This window comes from Giraffa tippelskirchi, chromosome 10, assembly GCF_054371585.1.
Source record: "Giraffa tippelskirchi isolate mGirTip1 chromosome 10, T2T-mGirTip1v1.2.pri, whole genome shotgun sequence".
Lineage (NCBI taxonomy): Eukaryota > Metazoa > Chordata > Mammalia > Artiodactyla > Giraffidae > Giraffa > Giraffa tippelskirchi.
Genome location: NC_137284.1, coordinates 60,697,599 through 60,716,535, shown reverse-complemented (window position 1 = coordinate 60,716,535; position 18,937 = coordinate 60,697,599). Strand labels below are relative to the sequence as shown.

At 40.9% G+C, this 18,937-nt stretch overlaps 1 protein-coding gene across 8 annotated transcripts in view; it reads right to left on the bottom strand.

Moving 5' to 3' along the window:
- DYNC1I1 (dynein cytoplasmic 1 intermediate chain 1) overlaps window positions 1-18,937 on the bottom strand; it is a 402,307-nt gene that overhangs the window by 327,094 nt on the left and 56,276 nt on the right. For all 8 annotated transcript variants that reach the window (XM_081531541.1, XM_081531539.1, XM_081531543.1 and 5 more), the window contains one exon: window positions 6,414-6,530. In XM_081531541.1, the coding sequence (XP_081387667.1) occupies window positions 6,414-6,521 (108 nt within the window). In that variant the 5' untranslated portion in view covers window positions 6,522-6,530. The remainder of the gene's footprint in view (window positions 1-6,413; window positions 6,531-18,937) is intronic.

The window sequence follows — 18,937 nt, the reverse complement described above, 5'->3', positions numbered from 1 at the left end:
GCAGGCTATAGTCCCTGGGGTTGCAAAAGAGTTGGACATGACTTAGCAACTAAACAAGAATAAGAAACATACCAGAGAGTAAGCCTCATGTCAACATGCATTGCCAGACACTGCAAAAGTAGCACCCAGAGCTCCATCTCCAAAGTGTCCCTCCCACAACACAAGGTGCCTCCACAACTCATTCTCTGCTTTCTGCCTTTTTAATTCTTAACGAAACAGACACTACAATGACAAATGACATATATTGTCCATCAAGACATAACAGAAGCTTAGGAAAGCTACTGACACTCAAAGTTGACCAGGAAAAATGCAAAGTTAGCTAACTGGGGCTTATTGGAAATAAAGGCAGTTCCTAACTATTATCAATTAACACCTTAAACTAAACAATGTGCTTCTTCATCCAAGACAGTTTACCAAGTTCCCTAATCATGAAACCTTTGATATTTCCCATGTAAATACTACAGAGTCCTCATATATTTTAATGACTCCAATAAGGAGTTTTTGCATACTAGTAATTTAAAATATGCTCCATATCTCTCCCAGCAAATGGTATTTCTGTTTGTGAGAGTCATCAGAGTTGCAACCCAGAGAAGGGACCTGAAGAAAGAAAATTTGTCAGCTGAATGATTCGTCATTTTTCCAAAGGCAACTGCAGAGTTGTTAACACACGAGGACAGGTCAGAAAACCTCTGTCGATCCTGTTGCTGTTCGTTGTTCAGTTGCTAAGTCTTGTCCAACTCTTTGTAACTCCATGGACTGCAGCATGCCAGGCTTTCCTGTCCCTCACTATCTCCTGGAGTTTGCCCAAATTATGTGCATTGAGTCAGTGATGCCATCCAACCATCTCATCTGACCTTGCAGCAACTCAGCAGAAGGTCAAAGACAGGACAAAATTTCAGGGTGGCCTCATTAAGCATACCTCATTGCTTTAAAACCAATTTTTCATGAAATTGTCTCTGCATCTTAAATGGTGGCCACTGTAATTATTTTAAAATCAGATTGCATCCATAATACCACAACCAAGAAAGCAGTTGACACCCAAAGGCACAGAGAGCAGTAATTTCATACCTGAACACAGTTTCCTGGGTTCTGTGGAGACAATCAACTTGGGTGGTCCCAATTCACACTAGTTTTCAGTCATGGCAAATACACCGACACTCAGATTAGCAATTAAAGAGTACTTTGTTTCCTTTTTATTCTAAACATGTTTTATTCAAAATATAAGCCTAAGTAAAGCTGAAAAAAACAAACATAAGCCTAATGCATGCTAAGTCACTTCAGTCATGTCCGACTCTTCACAAACCCGTGGACTGTAGCCTGCCAGGCTCCTCTGTCCACAGGACTCTCCAGGCAACAATACTGGAGTGGGTTGCCATTTCCTTCTCCAACATAAGCTTAAGGCTATTTCTAACTCTCTACAAACAAGACAAAAACTAGAAAATCTTAAACTCGAGAGTCAATGACAACAACCCTTAACTGGAGCGTCCCACAGACTCAGGATCTGAAGCTTCCAAGGAAATTCACAGGAAAAAAATGCAGGTGCTCGGAAAGAATGTCTGTGACCAGCATCTCAGACCTGCCCTACCTGGGTTAGCTGTTCATTCATTCACTCACTCCTTAGTTCTATGAAAAGTGAAAATGTTAGTCACTCAGTTGTGTCCAACTCTTTGCAATTCCATGGACTGTAGCCCACCAGGCTCCTCTCTCGATGGAATTCTCCAGGCAAGAATACTGGAATGGGGAGCCATTCTCTTCTCCAGGGGATCCTCCCCAGGAATTGAACCTGGGTCTTCTGTATTGCAGGCAGATTCTTTTACCATCTGAGCCATCAGGGAAGTGCCCCTCTCTTGAAGACCTACTATGTGGCAGGATCTGTGCTGGACATTGACTCCGTGATGAAAAATACAACCCTGTCCGCCAAAGCTTGTGCTCAGCGAGGAGAAAAAAAACACATGAATAGGTAAATGGTGCTAAATAATTTGGTAAGGTCAGGGATAGGGCATAGGACTAACTCAGTCATGGGTTAGAGAAAGGTATTAGAGAAGGCTTTCTAGAGGACGAGAAGTCCAGGCTGAGAACTGAAAGACATGTGGTTAACAGAGAAGCGGAAGCCAAGGGGAGAATATTCATGAACTCCTGTCAAGAGAGCCTGGCCCATGGGGTGAAATGTAAGAAGCCGAGCCTTGCTGGCTGGAATGTGGATTTAGGGAGAAAGGAAATGAAACGGAACAGGGAGAGCCATTGTGCCTGTCTGGGACCCCTGATCAGTGGAAGCTGGGGAAGGGGTGCTGAAAGCATGGCCCCGGTTTCTGATTTGGACAACTGGCTGGAAGAGGGGGTCCTTCCTGAGACTGGAGATAACATCGGATCACTTCTGAGGCTCAGCCCCTGGGGCCGAAGAGCATTTGAAAAAGAAAGATCAGAAGAGATTACTTCCAGGTTTCTTTCAACTACAAAATGCTGTCATCCCAGGAAACTAGGGGGCTTGGATTATAAGACTCTGCCAACAATGGGCGTTTTTGAAAAATGGAGTCCCCAGCATTGATGCTGATGAATGTCTGCAGGTTCTACTGGCCCCATGTGAGGGCCATTTCAGGAGCAGAGTCTCAGCCGTTTCTTACCAAAGCAGATCCTCTGTGTCTTCACAGTTCTGCATCACCTCCTTGGATCCTCACAGAACTCCGAGGAAGGACCCACTCTCCTCTCCATTTTACAGAGAGGAAACCAAGTGCAGAGGGGTCCCAGACCTGTTCAAGGCCATCCTGCAAAGGGCAGAGCCAGGATTCCCAGCCACGTGAAGCTTGAAAGCCTCTGTGTTAACCCAGAGTTCTACTGCCTACTGCTGCTGCTAAGTCACTTCAGTCGTGTCCGACTCTGTGCGACCCCATAGACGGCAGCCCACCAGGCTCCCCCATTCCTGGGATTCTCCAGGCAAGAATACTGGAGTGGGTTGCCACTTCTTTCTCCAATGCATGAAAGTGAAAAGTGAAAGTGAAGTCGCTCAGTCGTGTCCAACTCTAGCGACCCCATGGACTGCAGCCCACCAGGCTCCCCTGTCCATGGGACCCTCCAGGCAAGAGTACTGGAGTGGGCTGCCATTTCCATCTTATTAACACAACAGTGGACTCTCAGAACAAACCAAGTCATCAGAATCTACCCAAGGAAAGATCTTTTGCAGGGGAGATGGACTTGAAGGGTCAGGGCTGAAAGCCAGGACAGACCTTCAGGATGATACAGTTCAATGATCCCCAAATCTGACCCCATTTAGATACTTCAAACCAGAAACTCTAGGGAGGGGAGACTGGGACTCTATTGCCATAGGACTTCCCTGATGGCTCACCAGGTAAAGAATCCACCTGCCAATGCAGGAGACACAGGAGATGCAGGTTCAATCCCTGGGTCGAGAAGATCCCCTGGAGGAGGAAATGGCAACCCACTCTAGAATTCTTGCCTGAAAAATCCAATGGACAGAGGAGGCTGGCAGGCTACAATCCGTGGTGTCACCAAGAGTTGGACACGACTGAGTGACTAACATATGCACCTACCATGCAGTACAGTCAGGTTTCAACCACCCTGTCAGTTTAGCAACAAGGAAACTAAGACTATGTAAAACTTTAATTCCAAAAGGAGGTGGAGGCCCGGGAAGGCCCCAAGTCCAGGTGTTATGCACAGCGCCCCCCAACCTGCTGTCCCCAACCCGCCAAGGCTCTGTCTGTTGAATAAAAGCTAAATCCCCATCAGGCAAAGCTACGTGGTATAGAAACAGAAAGGGTGGCCTGTTTCCATCAGTCTTGTTTGCCTGTAATTTCCTCCCTCTAAATGTGTGAAATGACAAGGATGAAGCAGACAGCATAATTTGGAGCCAGATTTCCCATATCACTTGGCATTTTGTGGTAATTCTATGGAATTCAAGTTGGATATTAGGATGTCAGTTTAAAAGGAAACCGATTATTAGTAAAGGATAACAGGTGCTTTAAAACTACAATAAGTGTTGACATTTGAAGGAAAGGGAGCATAATAACTTAATGCTTTTTTTGGCTTCACATGGAAATGAATAGCCATTCCTTGTCAGTTCTCACCTCTACTTCACTCAAGACTGCATATATAACAGCAGAGATCTCCAAAGGCAAAACATTATGCTCACTGTCAAGGACAAATAAACTATGGCATCAATCAAAGCATAATGGTACCAAGAGAAGCAAGGTGCCAGGAGGTCAGAGTGCAACACAATTATGTTTTACTTTGCTGGAAAATAATTGTTAAAATTTTTTTTTGCCTTGGTCTCCCAGGCTTATAGTGTGAAACAGCACTTAGCTTTTAAGTCTTCAAAATACTTCCCTTTTTCCCTTAAAATAAAAGTAGGGAAGCAGGTCTGATTTCTATACACATAAAAATACCACACTATACAAAGTTTCCCTCTTAGAAAACTACCAAAAATATATGTGGCATCTGGGTTTTGTACAAGATGTGGGCTATTTCTACACTGCCACAACAAATCAGAGAATTAAAAATAAACTATTTGTTGGATTGAGATAATAGGAAAAACACATGATACAGCAGAAAGGCATTACATTGGGAACTAAGAGTCCCGGATTCCATTCCTACACTGTTGGTGGAAATGTAAGTAGGTGCAGCCACCATGGAAAACAATATGGAGGTTCCCCAGAAAACTAAAAATAGAATTTACCATATGAACCAGCAATCCCACTCCCAGGAAACTATCTGGACAAAACTATAATTCAAAAAGATACGTGCAGCCCTATGTTCAGAGCAGCACTATTCAAATAGCCAAGACGTGGACACAACCTAAACATCCATCAGCAGACCAATGAATAAAGAAGATGTGATACATATATACCATGGACTACTACTCCATCATTAAAAAGAATGAAATGATGCCATTTGCAGCAACATGTATGGTCCTCGAGATGATCACACTCAGTGAAATAAGTCAGAAAGAGAAAGACAAATGTCATATGATACCACTTACATGTGGAATCTAAAATATGGCACAAATGAACCTGTCTACAAAACAGAAACAAATTCACAGACATAGAAATCAGACTTGTGGCTGCCAAGGGCGAGAGCGGGAGGGAGAGGAATGGACTGGGAGTTTGGGATCGGTAGATGCAAATGATTGTATTTAGAATGGATAAACAAGATCCTAATAATTAGCACAGGGAACTATATTGCAAATCCTGTGATAAACCATAATAAAAAAGAATATAAAAAAGAATGCATATATGTGTATAGCTGAGCCACTTTGCTGTACAGCAGAGACTGGCAAACATTATAAATCAACTATACTTCAATAAAAGAGTTTTAAAAATATTTTACAATACAACAGGAAAAGAACATACATCACAATTTCTTTAGAAATAATAGTGAAAGAAATTAAGAAAATATTTAGAAAGGATGGATTTTATATTATAGTATGCTTATTAAACAGTCTAAAGATTTAATAAAAAAAAAAAAAAAAAGAGTTCTGTATCCAGGTCTGACAGGCAGAAAAGCTCCACTTCACCTCTGGGCTTCTGTTGCTTTGTTGGCATAAAGAGGGGCCTGAATAGAATGTCACTAAAATCTCTTCTAGATGTAACATATCATACAGCAGGATCTACTATACTATCTACTCTCTCATCAAAGGAGAAAAATGCAGCTTTCCTTCCCTTTACCAGTCCCAGCATACTTATTTACCCAGAAAAATACATACACTGAGGAAATAATGGTAATCCACTGGTATCATTTTCTATTTTCCTCCTAAAATGTTCAGCTTGGGTAGTTTTTTTCAAAAGCCTTTGCTCGACACTAACACTTATTAAGTAGTAGCTACGTCCCAGGTTACTGGGACAGAGTTACTAAGAAGACGTCAGAGGATGAGATGGCTGGATGGCATCACCGATGCAATGGACATGAACTTGGGCACAATTCAGGAGATGTTGAGGGACGAGGAGGCCTGGCGTGCTGCAGTCCATGGGGTCGCAAAGGGTCGGACATGACTGGATGACTGAACAACAACATATCCCAGGTATTGCTAAGTGCTTTGTAACATCAACTTTTTTAATCCTCATGACTGGACAAAATAAACACACTACTATTTCCCTGTTAAGCACAGGGAACTGAGACCCGGAAAGATGAAGGAATTTCTAACAGTAGAGATATCGCAGATCCCTTTCAGGGTTCTGTTCAAGTCTGGGGTAAACCTGGGGTTTGGGGGCCTCTGGACCAAATGCTATTGACCATTTATGTGGTGCCTGACCAGTACACAACAGATAGCAATGACCTTACTGTTCTAAGTATGTAAATATCACTCATTTTATGCAGGTACTGTAAATGCATTCTTTCACAGGGTCCTCTTTACCCACTGAGTGGTTCTCCTTTTCCCTGAGGATACCACAGAGCCCAGGACTCACCTCTTTCTTTTTTCTCTCCTCTTCCTTCCGTTTCTTCTCTTCTCTTATCTGCGCTAAGCGCTGTTTTTTGCGCTCCAGCTCAGCTTTTAAGTCACTTTTGTCAGACATGTTGGTTTCCTTGAAACAAAAGAAGAAAAAAAGTGAATAAACACAAATAACTTTTCTGTATTACCACTGCAGAAATCATTCAAAAGGCAATCAAACTTGAAAACAGAACTTCTGGGTAGTAACAGATCGTATACCTTACCCTCTGTTGAAAAGTCAAATAAATTAAGTTAGATCTGATCGCCCCCTATATAAAATCTTCCCTTTTCATGTGCACATAAACATTTGAAAAAATACAACGTTATGGGCTATTCTGCAATATCAACTTAATTCAGAATAACACATTTTCCTTACAAGTTTCTTAACAAGTAAACAAAAAGTAAACAACAAGAGAATCAAAGAAGAACCATCATCATGACTTCCAATTTAGATGATAATGGACCAATTCATCCTCTCACTGAGAAAAGAAAATGGGCTGTCATAAACTCTTAGAGACATGCCTTGCTCAAATTTCTACGCACTCAATAAACATTCCTCCACCAAGCTTGGGCACGTGGAGATTTCATTTTGCCTAATATTATATGCATCAGGGAAGACAGCCACTGAAGACCTAACATGTTAATCTTCTTGTCCCATAAAACTCCTCCTGAACTGTCACAATTAATTTCATCTCCAATACAACCCCATTTCTACAAAACTTTCATTTGCATCCTGAATGCAATTCTGCTTATGCTGGCACTTTTCCTTTTCACAGCAAAAAATGTTTGTGAACACATGAATTAGGAGATAACACTATGACAAGTTCCTGGGAAAACTGATCTGAACAAGAGTTTTCATGTTAACAGTGAGGATGATCCTAGTGGTGACGGTGCCAGAAATTTCAAAGAAAATGAATTTGGAGAAGACTGTCACCAATTATCCATCATTTATATTTGTCCCTTTTCTGCTCCCAATTGGAAACTAAGAAAATGGAAGCACCAAGAAATGAAGAACCCTTCTCTGACCCAAATTCCTAAAATAAATTTTTTAAAAACTAATCATAAGTGTCACAAGTATCTATTTGCATATTACTTGTATGCAACTATGATGAATATATATGTGTGTGTGTGTGTGTGTGTGTGTGTATACACATATATATACACACACCCACATATAGCGTATCTCTAAGTAGATGACAAACCAAGGGATAGAAAAAAAAAACACCCTAAAGGATACAAAGTGGGGCTTCCCTGGTGGCTCAGTGGTAAAGAATCTGCCTGATCCAGGAAGATCCCACATGCCTAGGCACACCTTTGTCACGCACCACAACTGCTGAGCCTGTGCTCTAGAGCCGGGGAGCTGCAACTACAGAACCCACACACTGCAACTATTGAAGCCTGCGTGCTCAAGGGCCTGTGCTCTGCAACAAGAGAAGCCACTCCAATGAGAAACCTGCATACAATAGCTAGACAGTAGCCCACGTTCCTAGCAACTTAAGAAAAGCCCATGCCAAGAAAGCCCAACACAGTCAAAAGTAAATAAATAAACTTTATGTATATATGTATACACACACATATATATTTATATATATACATGTATGTGTATTATATGTACATATAAAACACAAGCAATGAAAAATCCTGGAAATTCCTGTCGCTGTCTTTAGAAGGTAATCAAGAATCTGCAGTCACCCTTAGGCACTTTCAGATGAAACACACTCTGGGAAGTGTACTGTGTTCCTACTGTCCTACCACACACATTTTTGCTTATAATGTAATGGCAAAGATTTGCGGAAATAACAACAAACATCATCATGATAATCAATCTCTGCTATTCACGACCATGCTCTCCATTTTTCAACACATGCTTGTTGAATAGTTAACCTGTGCTAGGCATTCTCTGCAGAGCCAGATTCTTTCCTTCAAGGACTGCACATCTCAACTCTGTGAGCATGTGGTGTGGCTGGAAATGCTCCCTGAGAGCTTGGCTCACTGATCACTGACTGCCAAACACTTTACATGTATTTTCACATTTAATCACAACCATCCAAGGAGACCAATATTATTATGAGTGCCTTTTTCACAATTCAGATAAAGGAGATTCAGCAAGATCTAACCCTGTATAGCCCACACATCTGTTGTTGTTGTTCAGTTGCTAACTCATGTCTGACTCTTTGAGACTGCAGCATGCCAGGCCTCCCTGTTCCTCACTATCTCTTGGAGTTTGCCCGAGTTCAAGTTAAAGTCCATACACAGAAGGACCTCAGTTTAAGCATGTCCATGCTCTGAACTCCACTCTGCTGATCGCCAATGTACAAGTTCAGAGGGGATGCTGAACAAGATACAGATCTGGTGGAGTAGATGAGGTGAGCTTTGAGTAGTGGAATTTGAACTGGATATGGAATGAGGTCAGGGACTAGCACAGGAAGGGGAGACAGAGATCTGCAAAGACCTGCAAAAGAGAGAACAAGCAGGCTGTGCATGAAAGGTGCAGATGAATTCAAGTCAAGAAATACAAACTTTAGTCAGTAAGAACAGACCTGTGGAGGCAAGTGACAAAGACTTGAAAAAACAGAAAAGTGGGTTCACTAGGTATAATAAGGGTTGGGAAATCAACAGGTGTATGAAAAAGAAAAGTGACAAAAACAAAATACAAATTTGCTTATGCCTATTCTTATCCCTTGAAATTAAAAGATGCTTGCTCCTTGGAAGAAAATCTATGACAAACTTTGACAGCATATTAAAAAGCAGAGACATTACTTTGCCAACAAAAATCTGTATAGTCAAAGCTATGGTTTTTCCAGTAGTCATGTATGGGTGTGAGAGCCGGACCATAAAGAAGGCTGAGTGTCGAAGAACTGATGCTTTCAAATTGTGGTACTGGAGAAGACTCTTGAGAGTCCCTTGGACAGCAAGGATATCAAACCAGTCAATCCTAAAGGAAATCAACCCTAAATATTCATTAGAAGGACTGATGCTGAAGCTGAAGCTCCAATAGTTTGGCCACCTGATGTGAAAAACCCACTCATTGGAAAAGACCCTGATGTTGGGAAAGATTTAGGGCGAGAGAAGAAGGGGGCAACAGAGGATGAGATGGTTGGATGTCATCACTGACTCAGCGGACATGAGTTTGAGCAAACTCCAGGAGGTAGTGAAGGACAGGTATATAACCTGAGGAAACGAAGCAGTGATTGATGCCAGTAAGCAGGAAACATTTTGCCTGAAGGAAGAAGGTCTTTCTGGTTCCAAACTGATGGCCGACATGGAAGAACATGGACTCAAGCAGTTAGAGCTGATTTTTTTTCCCCAAGAAAAGCCATAGAACTGATAAAAGTAACAGTTACCACTAAAATACTGTGTGCCAATAATTTTCAACACCAAAAATCCTGACAAGAGAAAATGAGAACCTACTACCAGAAGCTATCTGAGAATTTACATATATTCTTCCTCAATGGGGGCCAATGCGATTTACAATTTTGTTACTTTTCTGCTGTCAAAACTGAAATGTCTTATCAGAAAAACTACTGTTAAAGCAATAGTTGTGTCATCCTATGCTGAAAACAGCCAGTGGAAACGTCTCAGAAACACCCTAAGGTCTCCCTCTCTCCACATTCCCTTTTCTCTGCCTTTCCCAGTCTGTCAAAAGCATCAGCGTGACTTCAGTTATATATCACGGTCATTAATGGAGCAAACCATGTAATAGGAACATTCTGTATTTGTTGTGATTTTCTTGAGAAGGACTTCATTCAATAGTGGGATATAAACTGTATTCTCAGTACATTTCTGCAAAGGGCAATGGTCTTCTTAAAACTGATAAATTTGTCTGACAGTGGTGGTCAGTTAAGTTGCTGTTACGAGCCACAAAGCCAATATTTAAAAAGTATAACAACAAAAACACCAAGGGAATTTTAAAAGAATTATACTGCATACTACATGGTATACTCTTATAGTATAGTATGTAGCATACTATTATACTACATAGTGATGTTTCCAATAACACTTCACTTTTTAAAGGCAGGAGAAGCATAGTGTCAAAAGACAGAGATAGAATACCTTCCACTTAGAGATTTTTGGATCTGTTCCAAACTAGACACTTAGCCCTGACCCCTGGGAGAATAAGAAATCTCAAGAGAACACCTCATTGAGGCTTTGGAAAGTACACAGTAATGAATGGACCTTTACACAGAGTGAAATGGCTTAAATAGTGGCACGAAATGCAGTGTCAGCAATGAACCTCATAGGCTTTCCCGGAGGGCTTGCCAGTCTGCTCCACTAAAACTCCCTGCACATTAAACAAAGCCAATTGAGGAGCAAGGCACAGGGGACATGAGTTATAGAGCTTCGTGGGGCTAATGCAGTCCCTGCATAGGCGATTTTGATGCTCTCAGTTTAAGAAAATAAGAGTCGGAGCTACCTGCTGCTAATCATTGCTCACTTACTTCACACACATAGAAAAGCCAGTTTCTTTCACGTACAAAGGGCAAGGAGTCAAGTAGATAAATCAAACCCACCCCAAGGTGTATGTCTCCTTCTAGTCTCATCATCCCCCTACTCTCCTGCCCACCAGCCAGCTACAGCGCAGCTCTATCCTGGTTTAGAAACACTCACGGCAGTCCCTCCGCAGCTCCATCCATGCGGGGTCAGCTGATGTGCTGTTTACAATGTGCCCCAGCTCTCCTCCTAGTAAAGCCCATGTTCTACATTTGCTTTCCATCAGTGACATTCCTTTCGCCCACATTCTCTCATTTGCATTTGCTCGATTCATCTTCCTACCTCCTCTGCATCTTAGTGCTTGGTCTGCTGTAGAGTCTCCAGTTTTACTATCACTGGATGTAACTCCACTTCATCTCTTGTATTTCTTTTCTCATCCGCCAAATTGCTCCTACCTGACAACAGACACCTCAAAGTTCAAATCAGCTACTCTGTTTTCACTCTGGATTCCATACCCCAATTCCCAACGTCTGTAACTTTTCCAAATTTCAACTCCCTCCTTCCGATTTCTCTCTTGTCTCCTGATTCAGCCTTTATCCCCTTATTTCACTATGACATCTCCATCTAGCCTCCCGATAACCTCTGTTCTCACAACTTGGATTCCAGTCCATCTTTCAGCTCAGTAAACTGCCATCCTTACCTTTCAAGTAACTGAATATAAGAGCTTAAAACTATACCTGGCAAATATTAAACATGCAAGAAAAGTTGTTTCTCTTCTTATTCCTCCTCCTCTTTTTCTACTATTATTAATAGTATTACTATTTTTTACCCTGCGAACTCTTTACCCCATCATTAATTCTACATTAATTCAATAACTAAAATCATCACTCAAAGTTCACTGCAAATGATCTAAATCTAAAAAAATTGGGAGAGGGAGGAATTCCCTGGTGAGTCCAGCGGTTAGGACTCAGTGCTCTCACTGCTGGGGGCGATAGTTCAATCCCTGGTTGGGGAACTAAAGATCCCATAAGCCATGCTGCATGGCCAGAACAAAAAATTAAAACTTTAACCCCCCCCCCAAAAAAAAGAGCCCAAATCAAGCTTACAGAAAGAGAACAGACTAATGGTTGCCAGAGCTGGGGATGAGGGATGAGTGAAGTGAGTAAAGGTACAAACTTCCAGCGAGAAAACAAATCAGGGGGATGTAATGAACAGCATTGTGACTATGGTTACCAATACTTTCAAAGTTGTTAAGAAAGGAGATCTTAAAAGTTCTCAACCCAAGAAAAAAATGATGTTAACTATGTATGGTGACAGATGTTAAACTAGATTTACTGTGATGAATATCACAAAATTTCATATTGTGAAATTGTACACATTTCATAATATCTACAAATAGCAAATCATTTTGTCGTACACCTGAAACTAACATAATGTATGTCAATTATACCTCAATAAAAATAAGCAGTAAAAAGTTACAGTGAGAAATGCATTAAAGGTACAGTATGCTTCTCAACCTAAATGGATTATAAAACAGAAGATGTGGTTAAAGAGATGTGACTCAAAGGAAAAAATTTTTTTTAAACAACTAAATGTGGTCATTCAGTCTAACTAGTAAAATTCCTCTCAGTTTTTCTGTTGAACATAGGGATTATACGTCAAGCTGTCCCAGGTGGGCATCCTGTCCTATTTTACCCACTTCCCCCAGAGGACAGAATAGGGGAATCGAGAAATGATTCCTTCTCTGGTTAAGAAGTTAAGTACACGGAGGGTCACTCCTGCTGCTCCATCATAAAATTGCCTCACAGTCCTAAGTTTCAAGGAAGAAAGAACGGAGAGAGGAAGAAAGGAAGAAAACATGAGGAAAAACCACAGACACCCAGTTAGGGAAAAACAAAAGTCATTTCACCAGCTGGTGTGTCTTCTCAGTTACCCCTGCATCTCCTTCCCATTTCTTACTCCACACACATCCACACAGAAAGGAAAATGTTCGACTTTTCTCGAACCCAACAATGAGACCCGTCCCCTTCATTTCCATCCCTGCCCATATGGTCATGAGATGGTGTGGTCCTGCTTAGAACCAAGCATCTAAGAGAGGAGAAGCATGGGGTTTAGCTCTGTTTACACAGCTGCCAAGCAACAGAACCTCCCGAGGCTTAGCTTTTGAACCGTTTAGATCTCTATTTCCTTTTGGTTGTCTAAGTTGGCAGCAGTTTGAGATTCCATTTCTAATGCTGGCATATGCAAATGTATTTTTAAGCTTAAAGTCAGAATCCTAGCAGGTTTAAATCATTGCCCAGCTGTTGCCAGACTCACTGAAAAAACTACCTGGAAATAAATTCTCTTTTCCTGCCTGAAAACAATTGCTCTTGTCAGCTCTTCACTATCAGCTATTGAACTTTTCATCTGCCCCTTGGTACGCATAAGAAATTTGATCTTTCACAACCTCGATTCACCTGTCTGACTTCTTACACAATGCAGCTATCTCCTTCCTCTTGGATGGGAGGCCAAGGGCTGAATGGAACCACAGCCATTTTTACAGATATACCCCACTGTCAATAAAACAGGGTGAGAGGAATATTAGAGGAAGTCTGCTGGTGAAAGACGTGGGAGGGTTATATGCTAAACTGTACAGCCATCAGTATACTAGGAAAGCAAACATTTTAATAAAATCCATCTCATAGAGGGAGGGGTGCACAGACCCGGTCTACTTATAGATGAGTTCTCAAATGCTTGGTCTCAGTATCCCTTGAGACTTGTAAAAATTATCAGTGACTTCAGAGAGCTTTTGTTATGTGGGTTACACCTAGTAACATCAACCACGTTAAAAATCAAAACTGACAAAACTTTAAATATCTAATAATTAATTCTGTAATAACAACAAGCTTTTTTACTTAACATAAAACTTTTAGGGAAAAACAGCTATACTTTCCAAGACAAAAAAAATACTGTAAGAGGCTATTTCTTTTATATTTGCACTTCTTTTTAATATCTAGCTTAAAAAAAGTCAACTGGATTCTTACAGCTATTTATGCATTCAATCTGTTGTGATACACTATTTTGGTTGTGAAGAAAATCTGATCTCACATAACTGTGTATTCTGGAAAATACACAGGAGTATCTAAATAGCTTCTTGAAGTAATTTTGGATATTCTTTGATATTACACCAAAAATCAACAAATGGCAGTTTCCCAAAGTTCATTTGCAATCTGAATATGAACCACACCTATAAGTGAGCTTTTTATACACTGTTACATTAAAATCCATTGTTCTATTTTAAACTTTAAATTTATTTTATCCATGAATGATTTTATAACATCATGCACTGGTTATTTAGAAATTATGCAGACTTCTCTCAAATATTGATACATTTCACTACACAACATCCAAAAATCACATTTGGTACTATCACTACCAAAGTCTTCAGAAGGGTCTTTACATGTGGATGGTAAAGCTGTCCAGCTCACAGTGGCAGATACAAGTTTCCCAAAACTCTCATTTTGCTTGAAGCTCAAATTTTATCATGAGCAACAAATATTGTCAATCGTGTTCTTAAAGGGACAAGCTCAGGTCATTGATTTTTGAGAAAAGTTCTGCCAAATAACCAAGCCTAAACAACCATAGTCTGTCTATGAATTGTAGTTTCAAGTAAAAAATAGTGTTTCTTGAAAAGAAGCAGCTCATTCAGCTCACAACTCAAACACTGCACAAATGCTTTTCTCCAGACAACCAGGGAACTTTGGTAAGCAACAGAGTGCTTTACATGTCCGCATTTGTCATACAGAAAAGATGTGTGCTCGAGGTTAAAGATTTAATGTAACTAGCATTGTTTTCTGCTTCATGAAGGACATTCTTAAGTGAAGCTGTTTGTCCTTTTAGCGGCAAGTGAGTGGCAGTGAGGTGTGCCAACATGGCTAGGAGTTTGGTGCCCTGTCTCAATTCATGCTAACTTACCTGAAGTCTGACCTACCATTAATTTCACACTATCACTGCAAATGTCAATACACTGAAAAAGACAAATAACACTTCAGTGTTAGTATGAAAATGGTTTTGACCTTCTAGACACCTGAACACATCTTGGGATTCCCAGGGATCCTCAAAGCATGGTCTGTCTTATCCTACTTCTGATAAGATGCAGTTGATTCTAGAGAGCCATCTACTTAAAATTTTGCTGAATTCATATCAATAACCTAAACAGAGTTCTTCCTTTTGCAGAAAAGAAAAAGGAAAAGACAATAAGAATAAAATCACTGAGCACAGTAAATTCAGATTAGAGTCAAAACTACAATGATTTAGAAATACCAGGAAGATCTAAGATGTCTGGATATGGTATCAGAAAAACTGGACTTAGGGAGAGATGAGGCCTTGAAGAAAAGGTTTCATAGAACTTCATAGAAAGGTTTCATAGAAATGTGAATGATGTCTCATTCCTCACTTGCATATGCCACGTAATACGTAAGGAAGACAAATTGAGACGCCTTCTCTCACTCCTGGTTTTCCTCTTCCCATAACATGCATGGTGCGCGTGCACACAAACACACACACACACGCGCACACACACACACACAAAATGGGTTGTCTTTGCCTTGCTATTAAGTGAACTAGTGAAGTTGCTCAATCGCATCCAACTTTTTGCGACCCCATGGACAGTAGCCCACTAGGCTCCTCCATCCATGGGATTTTCCAGGCAAGTATACTGCAGTGGGTTGCCATTTCCTTCTCCAGGAGATCGTCCTGATCCAGGGATCAAACCTGGGTCTCCCACACTCAGGCAGACTCTTTACCGTCTAAGCTACAGAAGTGAACCAAGATGGTTATTAATAAAACATAGACTTCCCTATTACGTGAAAAGTTTTTATTCTTTTAATCTTGCTGTTTTAACAATTAAAATTACACTTGCTTATTTTTAACATAAGAACTTTAACAATTATATAATCCAGTGGCAATATTTTACCCATAAACAGGGAAACTGAGCGGCATTTATCTAAGTGCATCACCATTAAGAGGATGAGTCAGAACTGGAATCATCAGATGTCTTTGTTCTTGAATACTTTTATGAAATAATGCTTCCCTGTCACGGTTTACTTATTCAGGATTTCACTCTCAGTCACAAGAAAGCGCCTAAACAAAAGGCACTTACAGTGGATTCTCATCAGTCTACTCCCAGCCCAATCTTGCAATCACTCTCTATCACCGCCTGGTGGCAGCAAACATAAACTGCACGAGAGAGCTGACGGACGAAAAGGCTTTGCCGCTGAAATTCCCAGCCACGTCTCCAAGCCAATAGTGGGTAGTCCCAAGCACTGCAAGATTCTCACCTATTAATACATAGGAAGGATCTCCTTATGTCAGTAGAGAAGTATAGGTTTGGAGAGGAAATATCTTAGTACATACAAACAGTTAAAAATCTGTGTTGATTTTTCAAGGCTGTTCATTTTATTCATATTGGGTTGGTTCTTGACTAGGAAATCAGGTAGTATTTCTGCAGTATGTCTTTAGAACCTCTCTTGTTGGGTTTATGAACTACAGTTAAGATCACCGTATCTGCATACTGTCTCTAGTCCAACTTTCAACACTTTAGGATTCTGAGCTACCCAAATTGCACTGCTTCGGCTGTAACTCAAGCATGGGCGATTGCAGCGTATTAAACAGGAGAGGTTCTCCAGTACTCAGCATAGAGGCCCATTATGCTAGAGAGAAAAATCAATCCAAAGGGGATCTGCCCTCTCATCTTGTTAACAGAATAGAGATGAAAGCTCTTCAATTTAAAAGACTCAAAACCCATTGTCATCTCCGCCAAAATGTTCTGGAAATTTTCAAGTTACTTCTGACGCCTGCAGTACATTCTACCCATTGGAAAACTCAGCGTGTTGCTTCTCTTTGGGAAAGGAATTGCTCTTCAATTAAGGGAATCACTCATTCATGTTTTAGGGCCTCTTCTCTCGGGAAACACTCAGATGATATCAAGAGTCCTCAGGAAATGAGCATTTCAAGGACCATCCTTGAAAGAACAGAAAACTAAAGATGGAACAGTTTGGACAACTGGAAAGCAGTATTTTGGTACTGGGTCCCGGAAGACTCAGGGCAGAAAAGGGGCTGGAAAGTAGAATTGGAAGAAAGGAGATGGGAGCCATCTGGAGAAGACCACAAGGAACAAAAGAATGAAGAAAGGAGTGAGGCCTTATACAAAGACTCCTGTTGAAACACCTAACCTCAGGTCCAAATAGATGGGAAAGGTGTATCATCTGCCTACACCAGGTATCAGTAAAGAAGCCAAAGAAAGAAGTATAAAGTCTATACTTTATATAAAACTATGTAAATGTTTGGGGGAGAATGGATACATGTGTACCCATGGCTGAGTCCCTCTGCGGTGCACCTGAAACTATCACAAACAGCCCTTCAGAAAGGCCTCCTGTGGCCTCAGGTATGGGACACGCATCCCTCCCTGGCGGCCCGCGGGCACCCTGCGCATGCGCATGGCCCGCGCGGCACAGGCTCCGCCTAGGTGCACCTCTGTTCTGTGCACACGATGCTCTCCTGCTGCACCAACACCTGCTCTGAAGAAGGGGCCACATCTAATTTATCTCTGTGCTCCTAGTGCCCAGCAATGAGTGTTTAACACAAGCCCCTTGAACTGCTAATCATTAGATAGAAGTAAGAAGTTTTCCACAATTTCACTATCGGGATTTTCTAATCATCAGTACATTGGGTGAGTGACCTAAGCTAGGGGTCCCCAACCTCTGGGATCTAATGCCTGATGATCTGAGGTGAAGCTGATGTCATGGTAATAGAAATAAAGTGCACAATAAATGTAATGCACTTGAAGCATCCTCAAACCACCCCTCCCCAGGCCGTGGAAAAATTGTCTTCCATGAAACTGGTCCCTGGTACCAAAGTTTGTGGACCGCTGCACTAAGCTTTTCAATGATACAACTCAGAAAAGTTCTTCCTTTTTCTACAACAAATCTTTATTCCCCATGGGCGGCGGGGGGGGGGGGGATTGATTTTTTCATCCATTAGGACACAGGTGCATCAAACACACAATCTAAGCATTGCCTCATCTACTCAACTATCTTTTCCTAAATCACATATATCCTTTGATATCATGCTTTCACACCTGGTTTACATTTTTAATCTCAATCGCTGTTTTTTGACTCTAAAAGAATTATTTAGCAAAATCCATTCACTTTATAATTGACAGTCTCCATTGCTTATCTCAGTCAAAATTTCAGCAATCTAGAAGCCCAAAAGGCCTTGAGGATAAATCATCATGCCAATAGCTGGGCTTTCTCATTAGAAGTGATGTAAAAATATCAGTGCTTTAAAACACAGCCATCTATTGTACCCGAAGCTGTTTTCTCTGAGTTGCTAAGATGATAAATGAATGTGTCTAAAAATAAATGACTCTTGGGTAACCTGTGGGGCTGATCTTTAAAATAACTGATAGCAAGCAAATCTTCAGACGTGACTAAGTTTAGCTTTGACTCCGAGTCATTGACTACCCGTTCCTATGAAGGCGCCAGATGTTCTGTGCAGCAACGTTAAATTAAGGCAGCCCTGGCCAACAGGGCTGCCTAACAAGGCTACTCTATTCTGATAGAGAACACAAGCAAATTCAAACTACCCAGAGTCTTGCAGCTCACAAATGAGAGCAAATTCAAACCATCATACTAAAGGAAGTAAAATCAAGACATATTAATGAAAATAAGGGAAGGAAATTTTAACGCTTAAATAATAAAGTCAAAAATAGATTTTTCTCAATATGAACGTTCACAAAGTCAATTGGTTTTTAATCTTCTAAATGTATAAGTTACTAGGATACATCTGTACATCTTAAAACCACTTCATTCAATATCCTCACAAATTAACTACAAAACACAAATTTGTGATTAAGCCTACCTAATTTTAAGGACCATTGATCTGGGTTGAAGTTATCATGATGGAGAAATTCACACTGAGAAGGACTCTGCTAGGTAACACTCTACCCTCACATCAAAGCAAACAACTTGACCTGTGAAAGGCTAAGGTTCAAACCCAGATTGCAGTAGCTCTTAATTACTGCCTACGCCC